Genomic DNA, 24,705 nt, shown 5'->3' with positions numbered 1-24,705 from the left:
ATTTTTGTATTCCACCGACAGAGGGTACTGCATACCGTTAGAAGCTGATTGGTTGAACTTCAATGAGAGAACCAATTGCGTGAGCTGCCAATTCGAACTCTGTTGTAATATCGTTTATATCTATACGCTTGATATAACTCAATAAAGGAAGAGACCTAAACTGATAATAAGTATTTGCGCAGAAGTTTCATGTTACAATGTTATGAAGGAGTTGCATCTAGAGATTATTCTTTTTTATGACTAGATTCATTTGAGGAAGAAAGGGAGAAATATAGTGATAGATATTCATTTAAAGATGGCCGCACCTTCGCGGCTGGATTACTGTGTCACGTCAATTTTACGTGTCCCTTCGGGATTGCGAGAGGAGGAGTTGGTAGCTGATTAATTCGTGCGTGATACTTATATTGGTTAGAAATTAAATTCGTGATTAAAAATGATCTGATTGTAGCGATCATAAAATGAATTGTCATCAAATATTAAGCGGGGCCTGCAATGCAGGCGACCGCTGCTACGCTGTCGGTTCTGTCGAGGGTATATCTTTCACGGTGAGTTTATTACCTTATTTCCTTTAGACCCATTTTTTTTCTCCGAAGAACATATATGTATATATTATACGATCTTTATGATATCGTCCTTGTCCCAATAACAATCTTACGTTGTGATACCTAAGAAAAAAAAAATGAATTTGACTCAACGTATATGAAAGTCAGCTGATTAAAGACACTTTTGTTTTGCATTTCTTTCTCGTATACCTTTACAATAAGTCATTTATTCGATATTGTACAATCTTGCCATATGATAACAACTGAATAACGTTATCTATAAATACTGTTTCCATTTTCTCGTTACACATTTTTCTTTATCCGCACGCATTATTTTATAAATATCGATATTTTATATAATAAATTTATAAATATAATATATGTATATCGATATAGAAATATCAGTTCGCATATATAATTTATGATATTTGCTATTAAATTCAGGCATACGCCGCTGGCTGCAACATTGTCATTTTGGCTAACAATTTTGAGCGTGTTCAAATTATACCAGGAGCTGTACACAACTATATTAGGATTAGCTGTTTGGATTGTAGTACAGATACGGGAAAAATTGCTGCAGCTTACGAAAATCAAGTCTGCATATTTGAGCCAACGCCATTGATACATAGTACTTGTTCACATGTGTGTATTATTTTTTTTATGATATTTAAATTATCTCTATAATTGACATTATATGATTAGAGATATAAATAAAATCTTCTATCTGTAATTTTCTTATAGCAATTGGAATATCGTTGGGTTCAAACAGGAAGTTTACAAACAGAGTCTAATATCACTTCTTTGTCATGGAACTTAGAAGGAACAAGGTTATTAACAGGTGGCGAGCTTTTACAATTATGGCATCAAAATATTATGCCATTTCAAGAAGAGCATAGTAAGTTTAACGTATATATGCATAATGACAAAATTAAAAATTAAAATGTAGTCATATTAGAATTTTTTTTATACAACAATTCTCTATTTTTATTTATTGATATAAAAATATTATGCACAGCTACAAAGGCAAAAGCGTTACAATCAGAAGAAAATACTATGAGTGGAAATGATCAAAATGTTACCACACACTCTTCCCAAGATCGTGAGTTCATTCGTTTTGAGAATGAACATTAATATGTTTGCATGTGAAAATACTGCATTGTTGAAAAGCTTTGAGAACATGTCTTTATTATAAATTATTATTTATAATTAATTGTTGGATATTAACTAATTCAATTCAATTATTTTATTTACATGAAATTATTTTCTCGCTTGGATAGTGATCATGATAATATTTTTAATTTACATTTATATTTTAGTTATTGTAGAACTATTAAATATGCTAGTTAGTACAATCATTTTGTATTAGTTCATACATTATTTTGTAGCAGTAATTTCATATAATAAAAAATTCAGTTAAATTAATTTAATAAGAGTTCGGAGCACCAATCTTATATTATTTAGCATTTTGAGTAATAATAATCAAGCATGAATTATTGTATGCTTTGATACATTATATTAGCCATGTTAATGCTTTATATATTCCATATACCTCTTAAACTGACATTGAACATATAAAGGATATTATGATTAAATATATTGTATATCTTTTTAAGTATAGTTTCGTAATATAAAACTATATAAAAGATTTATGCAAACTTATATATATATATATATATATTTTGCTGTAGCTGGAGCAGTGACATTTTCTATCGGAGGTGAAGCTGAAAGTCCAGGACCTGGGGATTCCAATAATGCTAATGATCCAGGTGCATGGAATTGTGTATGGAAATGTCGTACAGCTACACCAGTACATCTTATGAGATTTAGTCCAGATGGAACTTTATTTGCAACAACTGGGATGAATGACAGATTAGTCAAAATTTGGTTTGAAAATAAACAAAGTTAGTATTTTATTTGCTTATAAAATAATAATGTATATATATCATAACAATATTTATTTTTACATATAGTTTTTCCATTGCGAAGTGTAGATCAATCAAATTTTTCTCAATCATTATCGAGTGATAGTTACAGCTTCGTATATGTAGCACATCCACGTGCTGTAACTCACTTATCATGGAGAAAAACAAGTAAATATATGCCCAAGTATGTATATTATTATAAGATAAATAAAATATAGTAAAAATCTATCTATCAGCATAGAATTTTAATTAAAATTTTTTTAATAATTAGAGGCTCAGTATCTAACATGTTGGTAACTTCATGTCGGGATAATATTTGTCGAGTGTGGACAGAAACCATACCACCTGAAATAGAAGGTTTGGCTAATATGAGTCAATTCGAAGGTTCGGACAGACATGGGCATCATGGAAAACATCGCCATCATAATATGCATAAACATAGATTTATGCAACGACTAAAACATATGAAGTATGTAGAACATATTCTTGTACTAATAATATAATGTGTAATCTTAAAATATGATCGATAAATATTTTCTTAATACAATTTATTTTTCATTGCTGTTATTTTCAGAACATGTTTTCATATTCGTCGCCATGCTAAACAACAACATCAAGCAGGCCATGCGGCACCTACTTTGCCAACTTTACCTTCAACGTATTCTGTGCATGACTTTCATAATAATTATCAAAGTTCTGGCCATTATCCAGGCATGCACTTCCACTTAGCAGCAAGCATTAATGCAGAGACTGGTATTCTAAAATATTAAATATTTAAAACTGAAAAAATGAAGATAATATTACTCTGATATAATTTGCAATATATATTCATGTTATAGATATTCCATTAGTACCAAGTTTGATAACTGGAGATCCTGAAAGAGAACCAAATTTTATTTTGCATTGGCTTAATAACAAAGAAATGCATTTTACCATGCAAGCTGAAAGTATTTTACAAGAGCTTACACGTAAGGTTGTAGAAAAGGAAGAGGGATTGCAACAACAAGAAGTTGATCACATAGATCATGATTCAGAGGATGAATATACATTAAGTAAGTTATATAACTTTTTATACGTATATATGTCCTTACTCTGTTATTTTGAATTCATCATATATTAACTTAATAATTTAAAAATGTTTTTAGCACATATTTTTATAATTAATATATTATCTATAATGCAACTTCAATTTCAGAGATGTATTAAATATAAATTTGTACATAGTATTATAAATATGTGTACTAAGACATACATATATATACATGAAATTTTTTTTTATAATTGTTAATAGCATGAACGATAAAATAGCGTTTATTATATTATATTTTTCATATAATTTTGATATTTCTGTAATAGAATTAACAACATTTCCTTGCATGCAATATAGTTTTTCGTTAGTGAATGTCTTTATTAGGAAGCATCTTATCCTGTTATGATATACTCCATGCAGAAAAAGGAAATCGATCGCAAAGTGCACAGAAACAAGGTGTTGGTGGACGATCCGCAAGTCAAGAAGATCACAGCAGTGATGAACATCATACTACACATACTACTTCCTCTCATCATAGCTTGGCTCATAGTGCACATTCTCATCAAAGTCTTAGGTATGATATAATGATTTTTTATATTATACAATGTTATAATGTTATTAAGTATGCGTTACATTAATCTACCAATTTATATTGCAGCAATACTACATCTATAAATTCTATTGCAACAGATGCAACATCTTCAATGAATCATGCACCAGATTCGTTAGATACAAAAATAGAAACATTATTAAGAGACTGGCATCATAATCCAGATTTGCTTTTCTCAATTCATCCTATAGATGGAAGCTTTTTGATATGGCATATTGAATGGTTAGATGAATATCATCCTGGTTCGTTTAGACAAGCACAAATTTCATTTTCTACACGAATACCAAATGCATTTCCTCTTGGTGATGCATCTACTATGAGCCACAATGTATCCATGTATTCTCATAATACTGGAGGACCGTTACTCAACATTCGAGAAGTTGCAAAATCTTCAACTAAACCTACAGATCGTAAGTCCTTGAATCATAGTAAAATATGGGTCTTAATTAAAGATGTATTGTATATATATTTTGTAGTATCTTATCTATCTTATCAATCATTAAGAATTTTTTAAAGCTGCTGAAGTAACAACACCATTACCAAGCCTTATTGAACAAGATGAAGAGCAATCAACATTAACTTCAAGAGCAGGACAAGAATTACTGACTACTGTACAACATGCTGATCAAGGTCAAAATAAAACAACGTCCACAGGTGTTAATAATGCAGAGACTGGAAAGAATCAAGAAACTGTTAATGATTTATTAACTCATCCTAGCCCAATGGTATCAATGGTATCAAAGCATTCTAATGGAACATTAAATCTGTGGCAACTTACATTTGCTGATAAGACGAAGTTCTCTCAAGTAAATTTCTCTCTCTCTGTTTCTCTCTCTCTCTCTTTTTTATGAAAGTAAAATATTTGTTATGACACGACGTTTTTTGTATTAGGTCCTAAGTATAGGCCATGCATGTAGAGCTTCTGGACATCGTTTTCGAGTAAATGACATTACTTGTCATCCTGTTCTTCCATTATTGGTAACAACTTCGCATCATAATATACCTGAGTTTTCTAATACTTGTTCTCAAAATTCAGATACTACAGAACATGTAGATCATAAGCAGGATGAGAATAAATCAAAAGATATGCCATCGGCTGTATGCATAAATGTAATTTTCATTTTTTAATTTTCTTTGGAATATATGACTACATTCGTATATATATGCGTGTTAATAATTATATATTTTTATATTTTAGGGCTTCTGCAGTGAATTAATTCTTTGGAGAGTAGATGCTGTTGGACCTTTATCTAAAAGTGGCGGAGTTTCTGAATTAGCACGAATTAATTCTCCAGAAATTTCTGCATTTAGTAATGTTGCCTGGATTCCAACATTATTACCAAGCACAACATTAGGCAATTTATCTAATTCTCCTAGTGCTTGTTTCGTTGCTAGTGATGGAGAATGTCTTAGAGTTTATCAAGCTGTTATTGATGCTAGAACTTTGTTAGCAGAAGTATCTATCAGTGAAAGAAGGAGCAGAATGATGGTCTGTTGTTAATTCAAATTATTTCAATATTAACAGTAAAATGATAGAGTAGAATGTTAAATCATTCTTAATTATTTTTTTTTTAGGATTCAATGGCCAGTCTTTCCACGGATATTTCATCTGATGATGGTATTAGACATTCTATACACGATAGAATAAAAATAGTCTCTCAACAATCAACAGCTAGACCAGGATGTATAATACAATTAGACGCTATCGATGATGCTACTCATGTAAGTTTCGTTCATTTAAAAAATTGTACTTTTATATTGCAATCAAATAAATAAATAAATATATATATATATAGTAATGTATTTATAATTATAATATAATTTAGGATTGGCAAAACACTCAGTTCCTTCATGTATTCCAAGAACAATTAATTACTGGCGAAAGAAGTGATGAAAAACAATGTGGAGTAGATACATCAAGTAATGATTTAGGTCTTATGGAATCGACATTAGATGCTATGGTGGATCTTCAACAATCCGCAATTTTTGAAGAACCATTTTACATCGTGGTATTAGAAAGAACTCAACAAGGAACAACAGTACATATGTGGCGTTTAGTTATTGCATCACAACCTGAGACAACAGGTACATGTTACACATTCGTTGCAAAATATATTATAACAATCTTTTACTTACAATGTATTTATTTTTACAGGATTATCAGGATCAATGATGTATGTCCCAGATTCTCATTTAGTCCAAGATGAAGATGAGGAAGGTACACCTGGACGATCTAGTCATCAAGAAGGTAGAAGATCCCGTAGACCAAGTCAAAATGGATATAGAAGTAGACGTGAAAGTCAAGCTGAATATGATACAGCATTCCTTCATCACCGACATAATAGCCACGTTCTTATAACAACTACCAAAGTTTGCACTCAAGAATTACCATTACCAGATGGAGTGGAGGTTTTTATTCTTATTCATAATTTTTTTTATTAATAGAATATATACAATCGTTTATTATTTTTCTCTTCCTCTCTTTCTCTCTCATTCTATAAATAGGTAATACATGCAGCTCCAGCAGCAGGCCACTTAAGTAGTTCATCTATTTATCCTGCTTGTTTTGCACCATACATAATTGTAACAGCGTGCAGTGATAGTACCATACGCTTTTGGAAATGTAAAGTTACAAAAACTATACCAGACAAACTTGATTATGAATGGTGTGAATGGGAGATGGTCAGGAAAGATCAAGAATCTACAATTGATATTACTGGTATATTATTAATCATAAAAAATTGTATACAAATTATACACGTGGAAAATCTTGTATATTTTCTTGTATCATTTTATAGGTCAACCGTTAAATATTAGTGCAGCTTATAGTGGTCGTATTGCTTGTGCTTATAAATATGGCAAATCATTTACACGTCCTACAAAAAGCGATCCTGACTCAAGATATGTAAACCTTTGTGTTGCAATATATGAATGTGAAAGTACAGGTGGCAGTGAATGGATTCTAGAGGACACGATTCATTTGAAGAATATTCATTTGCCTCGAATTCCAGTAGATCAACATTTAGATCTTAGCTATTTGTATGATAGTAGATTTTTACAGAAAAAACAAAGGCTTACGCAAGTTTTACAGACTCTCAGTCACGAAGATATAAGATCACCAAGGAACGGCGAGAATGGAGAAAGCACGAAATCTAACGCTGGTAAAATATATACGATAATTAATTATTTCATAATTTAAAAATACTTTTCGTGTAATGTCATGTTATTTCTATTTAAGGTTTGCTAGCAGTTCCTTCATTCAGTACTCTTCAATCTTTACGAAAATCAATCATAGAAAATGGTAACACGTGTCCGCTGACACAAAAACACTTAGTTCAATTGGATTGGGTATCCAAAGAAGATGGTTCACATATATTAACAGTTGGTGTTGGATCAAAAATTATGTTGTTCACTCCAGTCTGCTCTGACCTTGCCCAAGCAAATATGAAAGCAATGAAGGAATCTCAAAGCAGTAATAGACCAATACTAAGAAAAACTTCATCACTAGCACAACCACAATTTGTAGATGAAATTCGATGGATGAAATTAAGAAAGATCGAATTAACTACAGCCGATGGATTGCCACCTTTACCTATGCAAATATCATGGGTGAGAGATGGTATCTTAGTTGTTGGTATGGATTCAGAGATGCACGTTTATTCACAATGGAAACCAAGTCCAAAGAAAGATTGTTTCCATTCAAATCTACAACATCAGGAATCAGATGAATTTCAAGCAAGTAGAAATCTAAGAGACGAAGATTTGAGAACTTTAGCTCAAGAAACGTCGCAACGAAGATTGGCTAATGTATCATCTATGCCACATTTATCGCGCGTTAGTAGTATTAATCTAACGATGCTCGATGCTAAGAAAAAACGTGGGATACAAAATGAGAATGTTAGTTTCGATTACATGCCTGATTATGGTCTTTTTGAAGCATCAAGGATAGCTTGTCCTGTGCTACCGCAATATCATCCGAAACAGTTAATGGAATTGTTAAATTCTGGGAAAATTCGATGGGTTAAAGCTATTCTATCGCATTTAGTTAGATGTATAGGAAGTTCTTGTTCTTTGAGAGTTGATGATGAAAACGTGGTTAAACAAAGAGGTGGATGGTCTAGATCAAGGACCATGTCAGTCAGTTACGTTGGTACAACTTCACCACTCGAACCGAGAGGTTCAACGACTCAAATACCAGAAGAACTTACTTTAGATTATGCTGAAATCACTTCTATATCACCGTTACCACTTTGGACTCTCTTAATTGCAGATAAAGAAACAAATGCTGTGCAACAAAACGAAGATAAACAGGATTATAATGAATTATTTGATAGTACTTTGGAAGAAGGTGATTCGTTAGACGATATGTTAGATGAAGATTATGATTGTTCGCATCAAAAGGACAGACGAGCTTCGGTACCAGAAAGACAAGGAATATCTCATTTTGGTCCCAGACAGGGTAGAATGTTGTCGCGTCTTTTAACTCATACTCATTTACCTGGTCTATCTAGTCTTGACCAAATGCATCTTCTTGCATTAGCTGATACCGTGTCAACGTGTAATGTTGATTTTGCAGAACGTTTTGCAATAGATGCAGCTAAGAATGCAATTGCAAAAGAAAATTTAACAGGTATACCTGATGGTGAAGCAGTTTCTATGGATTCATTGGATGACTGTGGACTCAGATTCCTCTTGGCTATGAAACATTATAATTATTTAATACGTTGTCTTCCATTGGCACAAAGAGCACAATTCCAAAAGCAAGGTATTTCATCTAACAACCTTGTATGGGCTTTTCATTCCGAGTCCGAAGAAGAATTACTAGGATTAATTCCATCATATGCAAAGGGACAACCCAAATGGTCTGTATTAAAAGAACTTGGTGTTGGTTGGTGGATTAGAAGTAATATTGTATTAAAACGATGTATCGATAAGATCGCTAAAGCGGCATTTCAACAACATCAAGATCCTTTGGATGCTGCTATTTATTATTTAGCTATGAAGAAAAAGAATTTAGTATGGGGATTGTTTAGAAATAAAAAAGATGACAGAATGACCTCCTTCTTTGCAAATAACTTTACAGAAAACAGATGGAGAAAAGCAGCTTTGAAAAATGCATTTGCTCTACTTGGAAAACAAAGATTCGAACATGCTGCAGCATTCTTTTTATTAGCAGGCGCGTTGAAAGATGCCATTGATGTATGCCTGGACAAATTAAATGATATACAACTTGCAATGGTTATTGCAAGACTTTACGAAGATGACACGACATCTCCACATATGAGAAGATTGCTTTATGAGGAAATTTTAGGGTGCGATAAAGACGGTCAAAATCAAGATATGAATAAATGTCATCCTGATCCTTTTCTACGAAGTATGGCACTTTGGATACTTAAAGATCATTCAGGATCTCTCAATACTTTGCTTTTGACTAATGTTGGTAGCATGCATCCACAATATAATGATGAGTCTGATAAACCTGAAGGTGCTACAGGTAATTTTTTTTAATTTCTATTTATAATTGATTACAATTTGACTTTGATACTTTTTCTAATTTATTTTTCATATGTTACAGCAAATCCAAATGTCTTCAATTTTTACGTTTATTTACGTACACATCCATTATTAATTAGACAGTATATTGCTTCTACTGCACAAGATAAAAAGAAGGGTCATTCTGTTGTTATATCAGGATTTAGTTATGGTACAGAGGTGAAAACCCAACCAGATAAACATCTAACGTTGGAAGACAGTATTACACCCTTAGAAAGACAATTATATTTCACTACTGCTCATGCTCATTTTAAAGCAGGCTGTCCCGCTCTTGCTCTTGAAGTTTTGTCTAAACTACCTAGTAAAGTTATGGACACAAATTGTGAAAATTCACCAAGTAAGTTTCATATAGAGTACTTTTTGAATAAATTATATTATTTGAAAAAGTGCATGAAATTCTATAAATACCGATCGTTGTTTAGGTCTCTTGAATAGTCCAACCAAATCCAGGACACAGGATGTACAAATCGACACAGGGATTATCGTTTGGGGAGGAGAAACTAAACCAACTTCTGATACTCAAGGTATAAATTAATTACACGTTTGTAACAATAAAACAGAAAACAACAATAAAGCTAAATATTGTTCGTTAGAATCGGCTGCTTCTATTGATTGGGGAGTTACCAATTGGTCGCAACCTATTGTGCGACAAACTGAAGAATTAGTGTTGAACTGGGATGATGATAATGCCGATAACGAAGATGGCGATAGTCCTCCATTAAGCATGAAAATGGATGGAAATCAAAATGGCACTGTTAATAAATTAGACAAAGAAGGTACGAATATTTTTTTTCTTTTTTATCATCATTTTTTAATTAGTAACGTTAAATATTTATTCGGAGTTAGTAAGACAATAATGATATCTAATATTTTAGAAGAACTAGCAAAACCTTCTGGGCAGTTAGACATTATGGCACAACAATTAAAATTTGTCGCTTGTTTAAAAATTCTCATGGAAGAATTATCGACATTAGCTACTGGCTTTGAAGTAGACGGAGGACAACTTAGGTATCAATTGTATGTGTGGCTGGAACGAGAAGTAGACGCTTTGAGACAACTTTGTAATTATAGTGTCAACACAGATGGAGATGCGAACAATACTTCAGAATGTAATTATATAAGAAATATTATTGTCATGTTAAAACGAATTTCAATATGTATTATATTATGAAATCAATTTTAGATGAAGGTGGAATGGTAGATGATGTACCTCCATGTAGAGCTGGAGAACAACCAACACTGCATGAAATATTAGTTGCAGAAAAATTAGATTTTGAAGCTAAAGTACAAAGAGCTGCTAAAAGGAAGAAATGGTTGAAAGGTATGTAATGTAGTTAAATTGTATATAGAATATAAATATTTAAGAGAATAAAAAAAAAATGATCATATATTTTAGCTAATGAAACGTTGTTAAGAACATTATTATCATATTGTTCTCTTCACGGAGCATCTGGTGGGGGTTTAGCATCCGTGAGAATGGAATTAGTACTTCTTTTACAAGAATTACAACAGGAGAAAACTCAACAACAATTACTTAGTCCACTTCCTTTCCCGACAACTCTTCCTTTATTAAGTGCGAGCGTTGCTTGTAATAAAACAGTAGTTGCTGATCCTGTTAGACATTTACAGGTTCGTACATAAAATTAACGCTAACATATTCGATATTAAGAGATAGGGAAATAATGACTTTATTCTTATCTTTAGTCTTTAGCACATGATATGTTACAAACATTAGTAGAATTACGAAATCCTCCGATGCCTAATAGAAATACATATTGCCGTGAAGTGTTTATAATGAGAGATTTAGCAGTTGCACTTAGTGCTTGTATTTATCAATCTTTATGCGATTCCGATACTTTTGTTATGAAACATCATCAACCAGATAGGTAATATGATCTTTATTAAATAATGACATACATATACATATTTTTATAATATTTAATCTTTTGTCAGCTTCCCGGTAGTGGCAGAAATAGAAACATTTTCTGGTGGCCATTTAGTTGCTTCAAATCGTTATCATCGACGATATTCAACGGACGATGGAGTATGCATAACTACCTCACCCTCTAAGTGGCCCGGTGTTACAAATTTACGTGCTTTATTGGCACGCGAAAAAGATGAAGATACACCAAAATTAAACATTCTCCTTTGTGAAACTTTTGTAGCAACGTATATGAGTTTATTCGTTTATGCCTTATCAAGCTGTGATAGCCATATCTTATATAGACTTGTTGGCCAATGTTTTGACAATAGCACTTGGTCTTGCCTTTTTGGAGGTGGTGTCAAAAAACTATTGCGAGTAGCAAGTACGAGTAGTCAGGTTAGCATATATCTTAATATTTTCATACCTCATCATTTTTTTCAACTTGAATAAATTTTAATTATTCTGTATAAAAATTACAGAGTGCTAATACAAACGCTATAGAGAAAGCAGAGATTTCGAATGAAAATCAAAGTACTACTAGTGCTATGTGGAATACTATGACATCGCTTACTAAACAACGTATGAAATTAAATATGAAATTGTTAGGACAATTCACTGGACAACAACCAAATATGAAGGAAGACAAACCGACTTACAGAGAACAATTTGTTTCACCTCAGATGAGCATGGTTTCGTATTTCCTAATGAAGGTAACATATTTGCTTTATTAAAACTATATATATTTTAAATACAAATTATTTATCAATTTTATTTCATCAGCCACGTATAGAGAGTGAATATGCGGATGAAATAGATTATGATTCGTCAGATTCCGCTGTATCGGATTTAGATTCTTCCGAAGATGAGGAAGACGTGTTTGATACGAATTCGAAGCCAAAGAATAAACCAAAGGACAACATAGAACATTCTAATCCAAACTCTCACAGCTGGTGCATCATAAGATTAGCGATTGTCAAAATATTACAAAAACAATTGCAAGATTTCTTAAACGTTGCAGGCATAGAAATGCAAGGTAATTTTATTTTATATACATTGTAATTTGCGATTTTGTATTATAAAAACTTAAAATTGATATTTCTATTACAGAATTACCAGTGAGTAGTCCATTAATTCACGGCACGTTAGGTATCGTAGCACAATGGCAGGAAACTTTAAGAGAGGAATTAGAATCAAAAGGACCCGCGCCTATAAATTATATACCCGGTTGTACACCAGATCCAGCACCCACACCTGGAAAGCCAGCTATTCATAAGTATCGTGCATTACTAGAGAAAGGAAACACGCCATTTAAGTAAGTAAAATTAAATTAAAAAATAAATTATATTATTAATTGTCTATCTGTTTAAAATGAATAATTTTTTCGTCGGATTAGTACCCGCATGGCATCCGCAGCTCCTGCAAATCGTTTATGGTGCTATTTAGTTAGACAAGAATTGGTTCAAGATATATTTATAAGAGCAGTCTTTGGAAAAAGGAGATCGTTATCATCTATTCTTGATAGCAATCAAACAGCTGTAGATAATTTAAATCGAGGCGAGGATAAAGGAAGTGACAGTGGTACAACAAGTGTAGCTGAACCTGTCAGAATTATTCACAAGGAACAAGATAGTATTAGTGCATTCTGCCTAAATCAGGTTTGTTTTAATTTATTTATTACAATGACAATATTATAATTAATTAATTTGTTTGAACAGGTAAATGGAGGATTAATGGCTTTAGCCACTCCTCGTGAAGTTCAGGAAATGAATATATCATTACTCTTGGAACTTCCATCATGGCTAGAAGATGAATGTGAATTCGATATAATTAATTTAAATAAACAACAGGATGCAGAACCTGTGCAACCAACTAGCTTCTTAGTTATACAGGTATAAATTCAATAAAGATTCGTTATTTATCTTAGATAAAATACATATATGTGATATTTGATTATTTATAGACAGCAGCTGATCGTCCATTACTTGCACAAAGTCCACAATCAAATAGTCCTCAACCTCAGTCAGGTATAGCAAGCCAAAGTGGCCGAGGTGCTAGTGTGGTGAGTTGACATTTATACTGTTTAAGTTGTATATGTTGTCACAGTAATCAGATTTCTATGTTTTCAAATAATCATCTTCGTATTATTTTTTTTTTGTTTTTACATTATACTAATATTATTCTGATATTCTGTGTTGTACAGGACACTAAAGTTTTTCTTTCGTTTACTTTCCCAGTGTTTATAACATTTATTGCCTATTTGTTTAACATTTTCAAATCTGTTTGCATTGTTGTCTATTATATTCTTCATATAATCGAAATTCTAATAAGATCTTCTGATTTTTTCAAATATTTTAATATGTATATGATTTTATGTTTAAGAGAAACAGCATTTATGCTAATATGATATAACAAATATTAAGTACATAAACTCAAAGATACCAAAACTGAATATCAATCGATCGAAAAATGTTGTGCTCCTTTGCATCTGTGTTAATGTATATAAATCAATTAATGTTCGTATCCCCTATAGCAAATAAGTCTACTTTTACTGGCACCATAATTTTTTAAATAATTAAAAGATTAATGTATATTTAAAACAATATAATGGTGGTTGAAATTAACTTACAAATTGCAGTGGCTGCAAATAGTAAAAAGAAGAAGAGAAATAGTAGTAACAGTAATAATGATATTGATATTATTTTAAACTAGACTATATATATATATATATATATATATATATATATATATATATATATATATATATATATTCAGTCTAATAAAAGTTATAAAGATCAGTAGATATTTATTTTTAAATATATCCAAATATTCCATTTTTTATGCAAAACTAATCCAGGTTGTTCCTTGAATTTATAAATAATAAAAATTAAGCAGTTTCTCTTAAGTAATTTATATTGTACAAGTATATTGATAAAGCAGATATAAATTTCTGTAATGCACTTAGTGGCTTTATTTTTTATTTGTTTGTCTCTTATCATATGCAATGCACATATTTGCAATTAAATTCTTTGTATCACAAATATTTTAGCACATAAGTGATACTATTATTATCTTTTATTAAGTAACATAATAACTTTAACATTACGTGATCATGTATTTAAGTGGTATTTTTTGTCTCAATTATTTAAGTATTGTGGAGTCATAAATAAGAAAAGTAAAGAACATATAAGTTATTTTATCCATTGCATGGAATGTCAAGAATTAAGTTGCACAGTGCCTTATTAATTAGGGCACGGCTATATGCAAGGCTTGCTCGTTTTAAAAGATATTTATTTAAGTTTTGCAAAAAAAAAATGTAATATTTGAATCAAAACAAATATCATATGTATTGAAATTATCAATAGATATTTTGCTACTATTTCTTTTTTTTTAAGAGTTATAATGTAAATGAAAAGCAGTATATTTTTAAGTTTTTTCTACATTTTTTTTCTCAAAACATCCCAATATCAAAATAAAATTACGAGTCAAGCCTTGGGAGCCATGAATGTGACATATTGGGTCGGGGTAGCACAAGTGGTGACAGAGACAATGTTGCTTGTTCAATGCTTGCCTAACATCTAACTTGGTCTGCGTCACTGACCTGGTGGCTCATTCGCTCGCTCAGATGAAGGGGATGCCTGCTTTTCCTGGCTCCCACGACCTGCGTTTCTGTCAGTTTGTTGCTGATAGGAGCAAACACTTGTTGCAGCCGGTGAGATAACGATCAAACAGACCCTAGCCTGTCCTAGTGCCAGTTTCATATTCAATTTCTTGCCTGCTAATGCAGCCTGCTCTGGTTTGTAACATCTCGAGACTACATCGAAATATATATTTTTAAAGATTATTTTAATAAATATATATCATTGTCATAAAGTCAACTAATTCTTTATAGTTATTAAATTAAAAGTGAAATTTGTATAGAATCATTGATTTTACAAACCAGATATAAAGAAATTACATTGAATAACATAGTTCAATGGTAAGGCATGGTTTATATTAAAATTTGATCACTGTGTTTTGTGAATATCACAGATTAGATGTTGAGCACAATTTTTAAGGTGATGAAGTGATATTTGTAATATCTTGCTAAGGCATGATTTTAGAAACATGTATACTAATTGATGTCGTAAATTTTACGAATTTTAGTTATGTACAGGTCATTAATTTTATTTATTTTTTCTTGATATCACAGTATGTAAAAAATATATTTCATGTACAAAGTTCAACTGTAATGATAGTGATATTCAGTTGATGGAGCTTGGAGCATAGATCTCATTAATTAGCTATCTAAACAAATTCATGGCTTTTGTGTAAAGTATATAAACTCTAGTTAAATATATGCTGCAAATGAGTGTGCATTGCATGTTGCAGCATTGTATATGTATAACTTGATATAAACAAATGTTTGTTACTAACATAGATTTTGTATAAAACGTGTTAAAATGCTGCTACATTCATATTTGTTTTCGCATATTTAGATCACGATTAGATTCATACATTAAACTTTAGTGTCACATCAGAACAAATTTTTTTTAAGTATTACAATAAATATTAATGTATTAAACGTACATACATACAAAACACACAAAATATTCGATTTAAATAATGTTCAAAGAAAAAACAACTCATTAAATTTTTAATTTACCATACTTAACATTTTGCTGTGTATTGCATATTATCTAACGAAGTTTCAAGCATGTTCTACATAGATTAAGTAATTTGATGAACAAATAATTGCTATATAATTTTGCATTGAAATAAGGAACTATCTGTTATATTCATACTTGCTAAGCATTACTGCGTTGTTATATTCATTTACGGATATAAATGTGTATTTTTTTATAATTAATACATGCACTTGTTAAATATTATTTTATTTTATTATAACAGATTCTGAAGCATAAAATCGACGGTATTAGAAGGATTTCATCTCATCCACTTTTACCATTGTGTAAGCGTTTGTAAAACTTGTTACAATAAATGATTATATTATAGATTTCATGATTAGTAAAAATATTCATTAACAATTTATATATTCCCGATTTTAGACTTAACTGGATCACAAGATGGATCAGTCTCGTTATGGGAATGGGGTCACCAAACAGCTGTAGCAACACCAAGACCACCAGGTACATTCGCTAAAGTTACTCGCGTACGTTTCTCTCAACATGGTAACAAATTTGGAGTGGCTGACTCCGATGGACACTTAAGTTTATTCCAAGTAGCTTGCAGAGAAGGAACAGCACGTCCGTTCTTCGTAAGTTTCTTTGATAAAAATGTTAATATAATTAGCGACAAATGGATTATATTAATCTCAAAGTTGTACTTTCTATTTAGAATTATCAGTGCCATAGTAAAGTAACAGCTGATTTCGTCTTTCTTGGAGCATGTAGTCTCGTAGCTACTGCAGGTCATGGTTCCGAAGGGCGCAATGTTGCACTTTGGGATACATTACTACCACAAAATAAATCTCTCATACAAGGTATATAAACAAGAATTTTATTGGAAAGGTGTATGCATTCTTTTATTAATTATTTCACTTGTTAGGTTTTACGTGTCACGAACAAGGAGCTAGTTCTCTCGTATTAGCACCACAACATCAGTTGTTGATAAGTGGTGGTAAAAAAGGAGATATCAATATATTCGATGTGCGACAAAGACAACAACGTCATAGATTCCAAGCACACGAATCTGCTATCAAATGTTTAGCTTTGGATCCACATGAGGAATTCTTTGTTAGCGGTGCCGGAGATGGAGATATTAAAGTAAATAAATTTAACTTAATATGTAATTCAGTTTATGCAGTAAATCGAATATAAATATGTACAATGAATTATTATTATAGATATGGGGATTAACCGTCCATTGTCTTCTACACTCTTTTCCTGCAGAACATCCACGATCTAGTTTTTTCAAAAATATCGGACAGGTATATTGTAAATTATTTTAAAGAATTTATTATGAAAGACGATATTTATATGTTTTATTTCAGGGTGTTACACAATTACACGTAGACTCAGCAGGACGTCTATTTTCATGTGGAGCAGATGGTTCGATGAAAGTTCGTCAGTTACCAGAGCGTGACTGCGTTGTACACGCATTATATTAGAAAATTTACATTAAAAATTGTGCTTCACAAATAGGTAAAATGATGTGAAATTTGTTTATGCTTTATGAGGAATAGAGTGGACCATTAAAGATAACAGCATATGTTATCTTATATTACACACGCGGGCAATATATCTCTATTGGAGTCAGTAACATATATCATTGCCAGTATATTACACCTCTGTTCATATGACCTGACATATGCAAGTGAATTGGGTATGCTGTATCAAAAATACAGCTATATAAAATATATGTATTAAAAACTAACAGTCTGATCTTTAGAGAAATTGTGCTAGTATTGACAAATGATTTCTTCAGAAAGTTCCATAAAAATATAATCCCTAAGTATAATATATATATATTTATAATTTTGCAATATACGCACACATGTTGATAGTGTGGCACAGTGTTTTAACAAATTAATATGTGTTATAGGAAATAGTTCACAATATGAAAAAATAAAATGAATTCCATATGGAATCATATAATATAGTGTTGCCTAAAACCAAGGTTCTAGAATCTAATTACATGAAATTATAATTTTAGTTAGATCAGAAATTAGCTAGTTCTCAGCTTTGTTGTAATATCTTTGGTATAATTTGCTATACCTTTAAAACAGTGTATTTTCGCCAAAGTGTATATATCATATGATAAAACGTAATTTATTATTAACAATCATTCCTTTCTCATATGAAAGTAAACTTATTGATTGATTGAATCTGTAATCTATACGAATCACAATATTTTAATGTAAGATATAATTCTGTGGAAATAGTTCTATTCAAAGGAGAAGAATCCTTTTGAATTACAAAATCTAAGCAATCATTTCCTGCAGAATGTATAGCTACCAAGTATACAATCAATTGTACATTATTCATATGAACATTGTTTATAATTACATGGAATGCGCATTTTCCAATATAAATTTTTTTTCTTTATTTAGACAAAATTAATTGTTGATGTCTTTCGTCTATAGTACATTATAAAATGAAAAAATATTATTATATTCGTTATAGTAGTGATTAAGTAGAAAGTAATCTGTGTAAAAAAATCTCATATAAGAGAAATAATCTATTAAATGATGATGGTAATGGATGATGATGATCATGATAATGATAATGATAATGACGACGGAACATAAATTTCCAAGAAACATGCAACGTGCAACTACAATTTTGACTAGATTATACTAAAAGTCTTTAAAGGCAAAAAAATGAAATAATCTAAATAAGTTCATTGAGATGGATGTTATTTATTCTCTGGAACGGAATATGCAGGTTCCTATCATTGAATACTTAACCTAATTTCATACACAATAAGCTGCGTTAAAACATAATACAAATAAAATCATTAAACCAATGTAAAATTAATTATTAATGACACATTTATTTCAGTCTTAATATACATATATATATATATATTATATGTATGTATATTATATATATATATATATATATATATATATATATATATATATATATCTTATTGAATGTACACCAATATTTGGGATTTGTTATTGTTATTACATTGAAGCAGAAAGTATATATTACGGCCATAATCACACACATATATAAATATACCTTTAATATATAAAAATTATTACGTGTTCCTGTACAAGGGATTATAATCAATTATTTGTTAAAAAAGAATTCCGATATTTCATTAACTTAAACTTTCTTGTACATGATTCGTTGTACGAAAGTAATCCATTCTCAAAAAAAGTATATAAACATTAGAAATATCCTACTTCTTTTATTATTGCGTGTATCATATACATTGCGTTCTATGATTTTATTTAGCTTTCGAATGTATACGTTGTATATTAATATATTAAATAACATAATTATATGAGTTACTATATAGACAATCGTTATTAGAATGTTGCTAATGTTATATTGTAATATGTGAATAATCCAAAAAGTCAAAAGTAGTTTGTTAATGATTTTAAATGTTTTCGAATGTATTACATTATTTGACTTAGGGCATATTTTTAAATAATTAACGTATTCAGTAATAATCAAATGCTACAATCTCTTGTTGCTAAATGGTACAGTTACAATTAACTTGTATGTGACTTTTTGAGCAAAAATAAAGAATGACTTTACCTTTTATAAGTTTTATAATTAATTACGAGAACGTTTACCCATAAAATGGTATGTATACAAAATGTTCTACAGTGCTCAATACAAAAAAAATGTGTGTGTGTGTATATACATATACATATACATATATATATATATATATATATATATATATATATATATATATATATACATATATATATGAAGCCATATAATAGTTTAATCAATTATTCCAAATGAATTATTCTAGTTTCTTTAAAGTGGGATTCAAAAATCAGGCCCTTAGGTATGGATCTTTTGGCGAGTTTCTTTCTTTCATGTTCTCTTTTTTTTCTTTGCAACGGGCAGGATAAAAAATATATCCATGCACGCGTCGAATCTAGGCCTACCGTGGTTTAATTTTATCGTTCAAAATTCGGAAGACACGCCCGATGATTGAAGCTTCCATTATTATGATGGCCCTGCTATTTGTAAGCGGGGACTTACTCTCTTTCAGTTAGCATTGGGACCTGAATTCTCTGTAAATGGCAAATCATGCCGGTATCGCGTTTAGAGTAGAGTCATAGCCCGTGGTTCTCCAGAAACAGCAACCTCCACGTGGTAAGACCTGGGTCGATATTACTTGTGATGTATCAAGTACTACCAGACGAATGACTGCATATTTCAGTATATTTTCAAAATTTTTTCAATTAAATTTTAATTAAACATTAAAGTACTATCACTTTATATTGTTAATAATATTTGCACAAATAAGTAGATTGAATACATCAGAAATCTGTGGACAAGTGTACATAAAATATGTAAATTTGTAACTAAGATCAAGATTTTGTTGATTATTTGGTAAAAAATAATAATCAGCGAATATATATTTAGATATATATTATTTCTATAAAAATCAAAACAGTTCATTTTCAAACTATCGATAAAATTTCCAGCATTGTTTTTTTCGTGGTTTCACTAATTTTCTTATTAATTAAATTTATTATTTTTTATGCATTTATATCGTAAAATAAATGCGTATCTATCTATTTTATCAATATCTGTCGTATTTATCATGGATTATCATCTATCACGGAACATATATTTACATCGAGAACAAATTTCATATTTAAGTAACATTTATTTGATTGCTATTTCTAAAAGTTCAATGTAAGTATACTTTTGTTGCACTTAATTTCGTCACATTATCTACAATGGAATTGTAGAAAAACTTAGATTTTAGATGAATCAAAATAATAGTTTTAGTGTTTCTCTAAGGCCAACGTTAGTAATTCATTCATCGGATTTAATAGTATGCGTGGATCTTCAATTAATCCTGCACCGACCATTGCACTCATGAACAACTGGAATATTGATTTAAAATTATGTATATAAATAAGTATATATAGTTTCAAATTATATTATATAATTGTCTATCATACCTGTTGTATAAGAAGATCCGCAAGTTTTGAATCATTTTTGGTTAATTGACAAAGTTTCTTAATTAATGGATGAGATGGATTAATTTCAAGTCTCGGCTGAAGAATATTGTAACGCGTTTCTTCGTTTAATTGATGACTTTGCGTACGTATAAAATGCCTCGCACTAGCCATATCCTGAACAGTGACTACACAAGGATGTGATTCAAGGCGATTTGTCATTTTAACTTCGTAAGCCTTTCTCTTTAGAAGATTTTGCATATAACTTACGAGGCCATCCATTTCTTCCTTATTAATAACACCTACAAAAAAAGAGAAAAGAAAATATACTTATATGAAATTATAGAACATTCGAAAAAATTGTATACGCAAAGACTATATACGAACCTAAATTTTCTGTTTTAGTAGCGTCGCTACCATCTCGCATCTCTTTTTCAACCGATATTAAATTATGAGAATTAAATTGCCTTAGATGCATCAAAACTAATTCGTCATAAGGTTCGTAACAAAATAGAACTTCAACGTTTCGTTTTTTAAGAGATTCGTAATATGGTGATTGTTCCGCTAATGTACGACTAGAAATATAAATTGGTATCAAAATAAAGTTATCGTTTGGAGAAAATTTATGGAAACGATAGAATCAATAATTCTTACCTAGGTGCTGACAAATAGTATATATGTTTTTGGTCTTGACCAAAACGGCTACAATATTGTGGAAGACTAATTAGCTCTCCTGGAGCAGTTGTAGAAGATTCGAACCTTAATAATTTCCCTATATCTTCCTATAAATACATTAATTATTATAGATAGACGATATAAAAGGAACATTTTCGGAATATAAATGTTCTAAAAATTACCTTCTCTGATTGCTCATTGCTAGTAACAATACCCTCTTTCAAAAATAATCCATAATCTTTATAAAATTTACTATAGTCTTCAGGTTGTTTTACAGATCGATCTTGCAAGAACTTTAATATACGAGCCGTGAGTACGTTGCGTAATTTTCTGGGAAAGTTAAAAATATTATTTTACGATGCATTCACATTTAATACGGATTAAAAAATAATTATGTGATTTCGAATCAACTTACCCAATCAAAGTGCTATTTTGCAATAATTCGCGACTTAAATTAAGAGGAATGTCTTCCGAATCAACGACACCTTTTACAAAACGTAACCATTTTGGTAAAAGATTTTCCGCTTTACTTTTAATTAAAATTTTTCTACTGTACAATGCTACTCCTCCGGCTGCGTCTCTAGCTAAATCAAATAGACCTGGCTTTTCTTCCGGAAAATATAATAACGCTTTTATACTCAACGGTACGTCGGTCGTATAATGTAATATGAATCTTGGAGTATCAAAACAATTTCCAATAAATCGGTAAAATTCTGCATGTTGTAGAGACGTGATATCTTTTGGATCAAGCATCCATAAAGGCTAAAAACACAGTTTTATTAATATAGTATAGCAATATATAATAAATTAAATATAAATAATATTTTACCTGTATTGTATTAGCTCTTTGACCATTGATATAAATAGGACTGCCTACAAAATTACTGTACTTTGTGATGATACCTAATAGAAAAGAGAAATTGTGTATTATACAAGAGAAAGAAAAACTAAGATATTAATTATTTTTAAAAAAAAGCTTACCTTTAATTACACTTTCATCACAAAATTCACGAGAATCAGGTTTTAAATGTATCACGATTTTAGTACCTGGTTGTACACCTTCTGCTTGTGATATTTCGAAAGATCCAGATCTATACAACAATATCAACATATTTTTAGGTCTTTTATATTATATTAAAATCATCATAATGAAAAATATTAAATATATACCCATCAGATGACCAGCAAAGACCTTCAGCATCATTGGCATAAGATTTAGTATAAACTTCAACTTTGTCTGCTACCATGAATGCACTATAAAAACCAACTCCAAATTGTCCAATAATTTTAGATGGATCTCCTTCACTTTGCTTATCTTTGATTTGTTCCAAGAATGCCTATAGTAAAATAAGTTAGTGAAAATATTGTTGTTATAAATTTATTAAATATAAAATAATATATAATGACATACTTTAGAACCAGAACGAGCAATTGTTCCTAAATTGGATATTAACTCTTCATGTGTCATACCAATTCCTGTATCTTGAATAGTTAGAATACGATTTTGTTTATCAGTAGCAATGTGAATTTCTAAATTTCTATCACCAGCTACTTCTCCAACTTCAGTGTTACTTAGTCTAAGGTATCTTAACTTTTCCAAAGCATCACTGGCATTAGATATCAATTCACGAACAAATACCTATAAATATATTTATAAAAACTATATTGGATATTTATAATTATGATTTGTGATAAGATTATAAAAGAATATTTTTAAAACATTTAATAACCTCTTTATCAGAATACAATGATTTTGCAACAATTTGCAATAACATCTGAGTCTCTGATTGAAAGTCATGTTTAGCTTTCTCTCCTGAAAAAAATTATTAAATAATAAAAATTACAATTGTTAATTTAATTTCATTTATTCTTATTAAAATTACCTGTAACTTTTTCTGTATCTTGTATTATATTATGATATTCAGTCGAAGTCTGAGTTGCTGTTTGTGATGAAAAACGTCTGTGGTTACCAGGAATTACTATAATATAAAAACAAAGTAAAATATTGTAAAAATTAAATTATTATATACATTAAAAAATATAAAAAAAAAATAATAAAATAAGTAATTAGAGTATTTAGTGTTACAGTATACGCTATTAACAACAATTAATGTGCTAATGACGACATAACCAAATAGTTGAAATCATATTATAGAAATATAAAGACAACATTAATAAAAAAATAAATTACCGGCAAGTTGTCTACATGTTCGTTCAATAATCGTTCTTTCGACATTATAAGTTATTTGTTTAGGAAACAATTTTCCCAATTTTATCGCGTGCCGAAACCGAAAGGATGCCGCCATCTTTAAAACCTTGCTAGATTCTACTAGAAATATCTTTGCGTAGAAATATTGCGTAGGAATGATAAATTCTAATTCAATACGTCATCTGTTCTCAACCAATCAAAATTAAATATCTTATAAATCGAAAATCTCTATATTAAACGACTATGAAAATCGAATAGGTGATATAAAATTTGATTTTTTCTTATTTTTGTGTAGATATTTAAAAAGTTATTCTTACAAATATCTCCTAGACGAAATTTTATAACTAAAAAGCGCAAATCGAATTGTGAGAACTTGACATATTTATCTTATTTGTTAAATATTATGTAAGCAATCAAAAAGACATGAATATTATTAAAATGGATAAAATATTCTGTGTTTTGATTAATAGAATTTTATGATTATTTGAATTTTTCTTCAGATATAATGCGAATACAACTGTTTATGTGTCGCTATTCTTTCAGCAAATTTTTATTAAGTTGGCAACCCTAGGTTTATGACTGAGGTCAATGCGCTTGGAAATCTCTGTCTCGACTAGGCACGCACACGAATTGATC

The 24,705-nt window shown here is 30.3% G+C and overlaps 2 protein-coding genes across 9 annotated transcripts; one reads left to right on the top strand and one right to left on the bottom strand.

Moving 5' to 3' along the window:
• Positions 1-95: 95 nt before the first annotated feature.
• Positions 96-19,800, top strand: LOC127061486 (dmX-like protein 2). Of its 8 annotated transcripts, none has more exons than XM_050988408.1 (41): positions 96-545; positions 987-1,184; positions 1,284-1,437; positions 1,558-1,641; positions 2,231-2,443; positions 2,513-2,648; positions 2,736-2,933; positions 3,039-3,217; positions 3,304-3,516; positions 3,915-4,068; positions 4,153-4,514; positions 4,621-4,910; positions 4,996-5,214; positions 5,303-5,593; positions 5,680-5,826; positions 5,931-6,189; positions 6,260-6,513; positions 6,610-6,823; positions 6,903-7,265; positions 7,343-9,598; positions 9,680-9,994; positions 10,080-10,181; positions 10,251-10,433; positions 10,533-10,766; positions 10,841-10,978; positions 11,054-11,286; positions 11,362-11,543; positions 11,611-11,977; positions 12,061-12,291; positions 12,362-12,614; positions 12,689-12,893; positions 12,975-13,236; positions 13,297-13,470; positions 13,542-13,640; positions 15,204-15,290; positions 16,469-16,529; positions 16,627-16,835; positions 16,916-17,060; positions 17,126-17,343; positions 17,424-17,507; positions 17,571-19,800. In XM_050988408.1, the coding sequence occupies exons 1-41, from the start codon at positions 459-461 to the stop codon at positions 17,685-17,687; spliced, it is 10,170 nt and encodes a 3,389-aa protein (XP_050844365.1). In that variant the 5' UTR covers positions 96-458; the 3' UTR covers positions 17,688-19,800. The 8 variants fall into 8 exon arrangements, with proteins under 8 accessions (XP_050844365.1, XP_050844363.1, XP_050844362.1 ...); XM_050988406.1 differs by having other exon boundaries at positions 4,609-4,910; XM_050988405.1 differs by having other exon boundaries at positions 3,879-4,068.
• An 829-nt stretch (positions 19,801-20,629) lies between these two features.
• Positions 20,630-24,209, bottom strand: LOC127072777 (heat shock protein 75 kDa, mitochondrial). The gene is made up of 13 exons (XM_051013487.1): positions 24,052-24,209; positions 23,744-23,839; positions 23,591-23,673; positions 23,272-23,499; positions 23,031-23,197; positions 22,842-22,951; positions 22,690-22,763; positions 22,276-22,622; positions 22,043-22,190; positions 21,840-21,967; positions 21,573-21,760; positions 21,189-21,487; positions 20,630-21,110 (listed from the first exon to the last, which is right to left on the bottom strand). The coding sequence occupies exons 1-13, from the start codon at positions 24,164-24,166 to the stop codon at positions 21,009-21,011; spliced, it is 2,085 nt and encodes a 694-aa protein (XP_050869444.1). The 5' UTR covers positions 24,167-24,209; the 3' UTR covers positions 20,630-21,008.
• Positions 24,210-24,705: the final 496 nt, after the last annotated feature.

Source organism: Vespula vulgaris, chromosome 2, assembly GCF_905475345.1.
Source record: "Vespula vulgaris chromosome 2, iyVesVulg1.1, whole genome shotgun sequence".
Lineage (NCBI taxonomy): Eukaryota > Metazoa > Arthropoda > Insecta > Hymenoptera > Vespidae > Vespula > Vespula vulgaris.
This window is presented reverse-complemented; position numbering and strand designations above follow the sequence as displayed.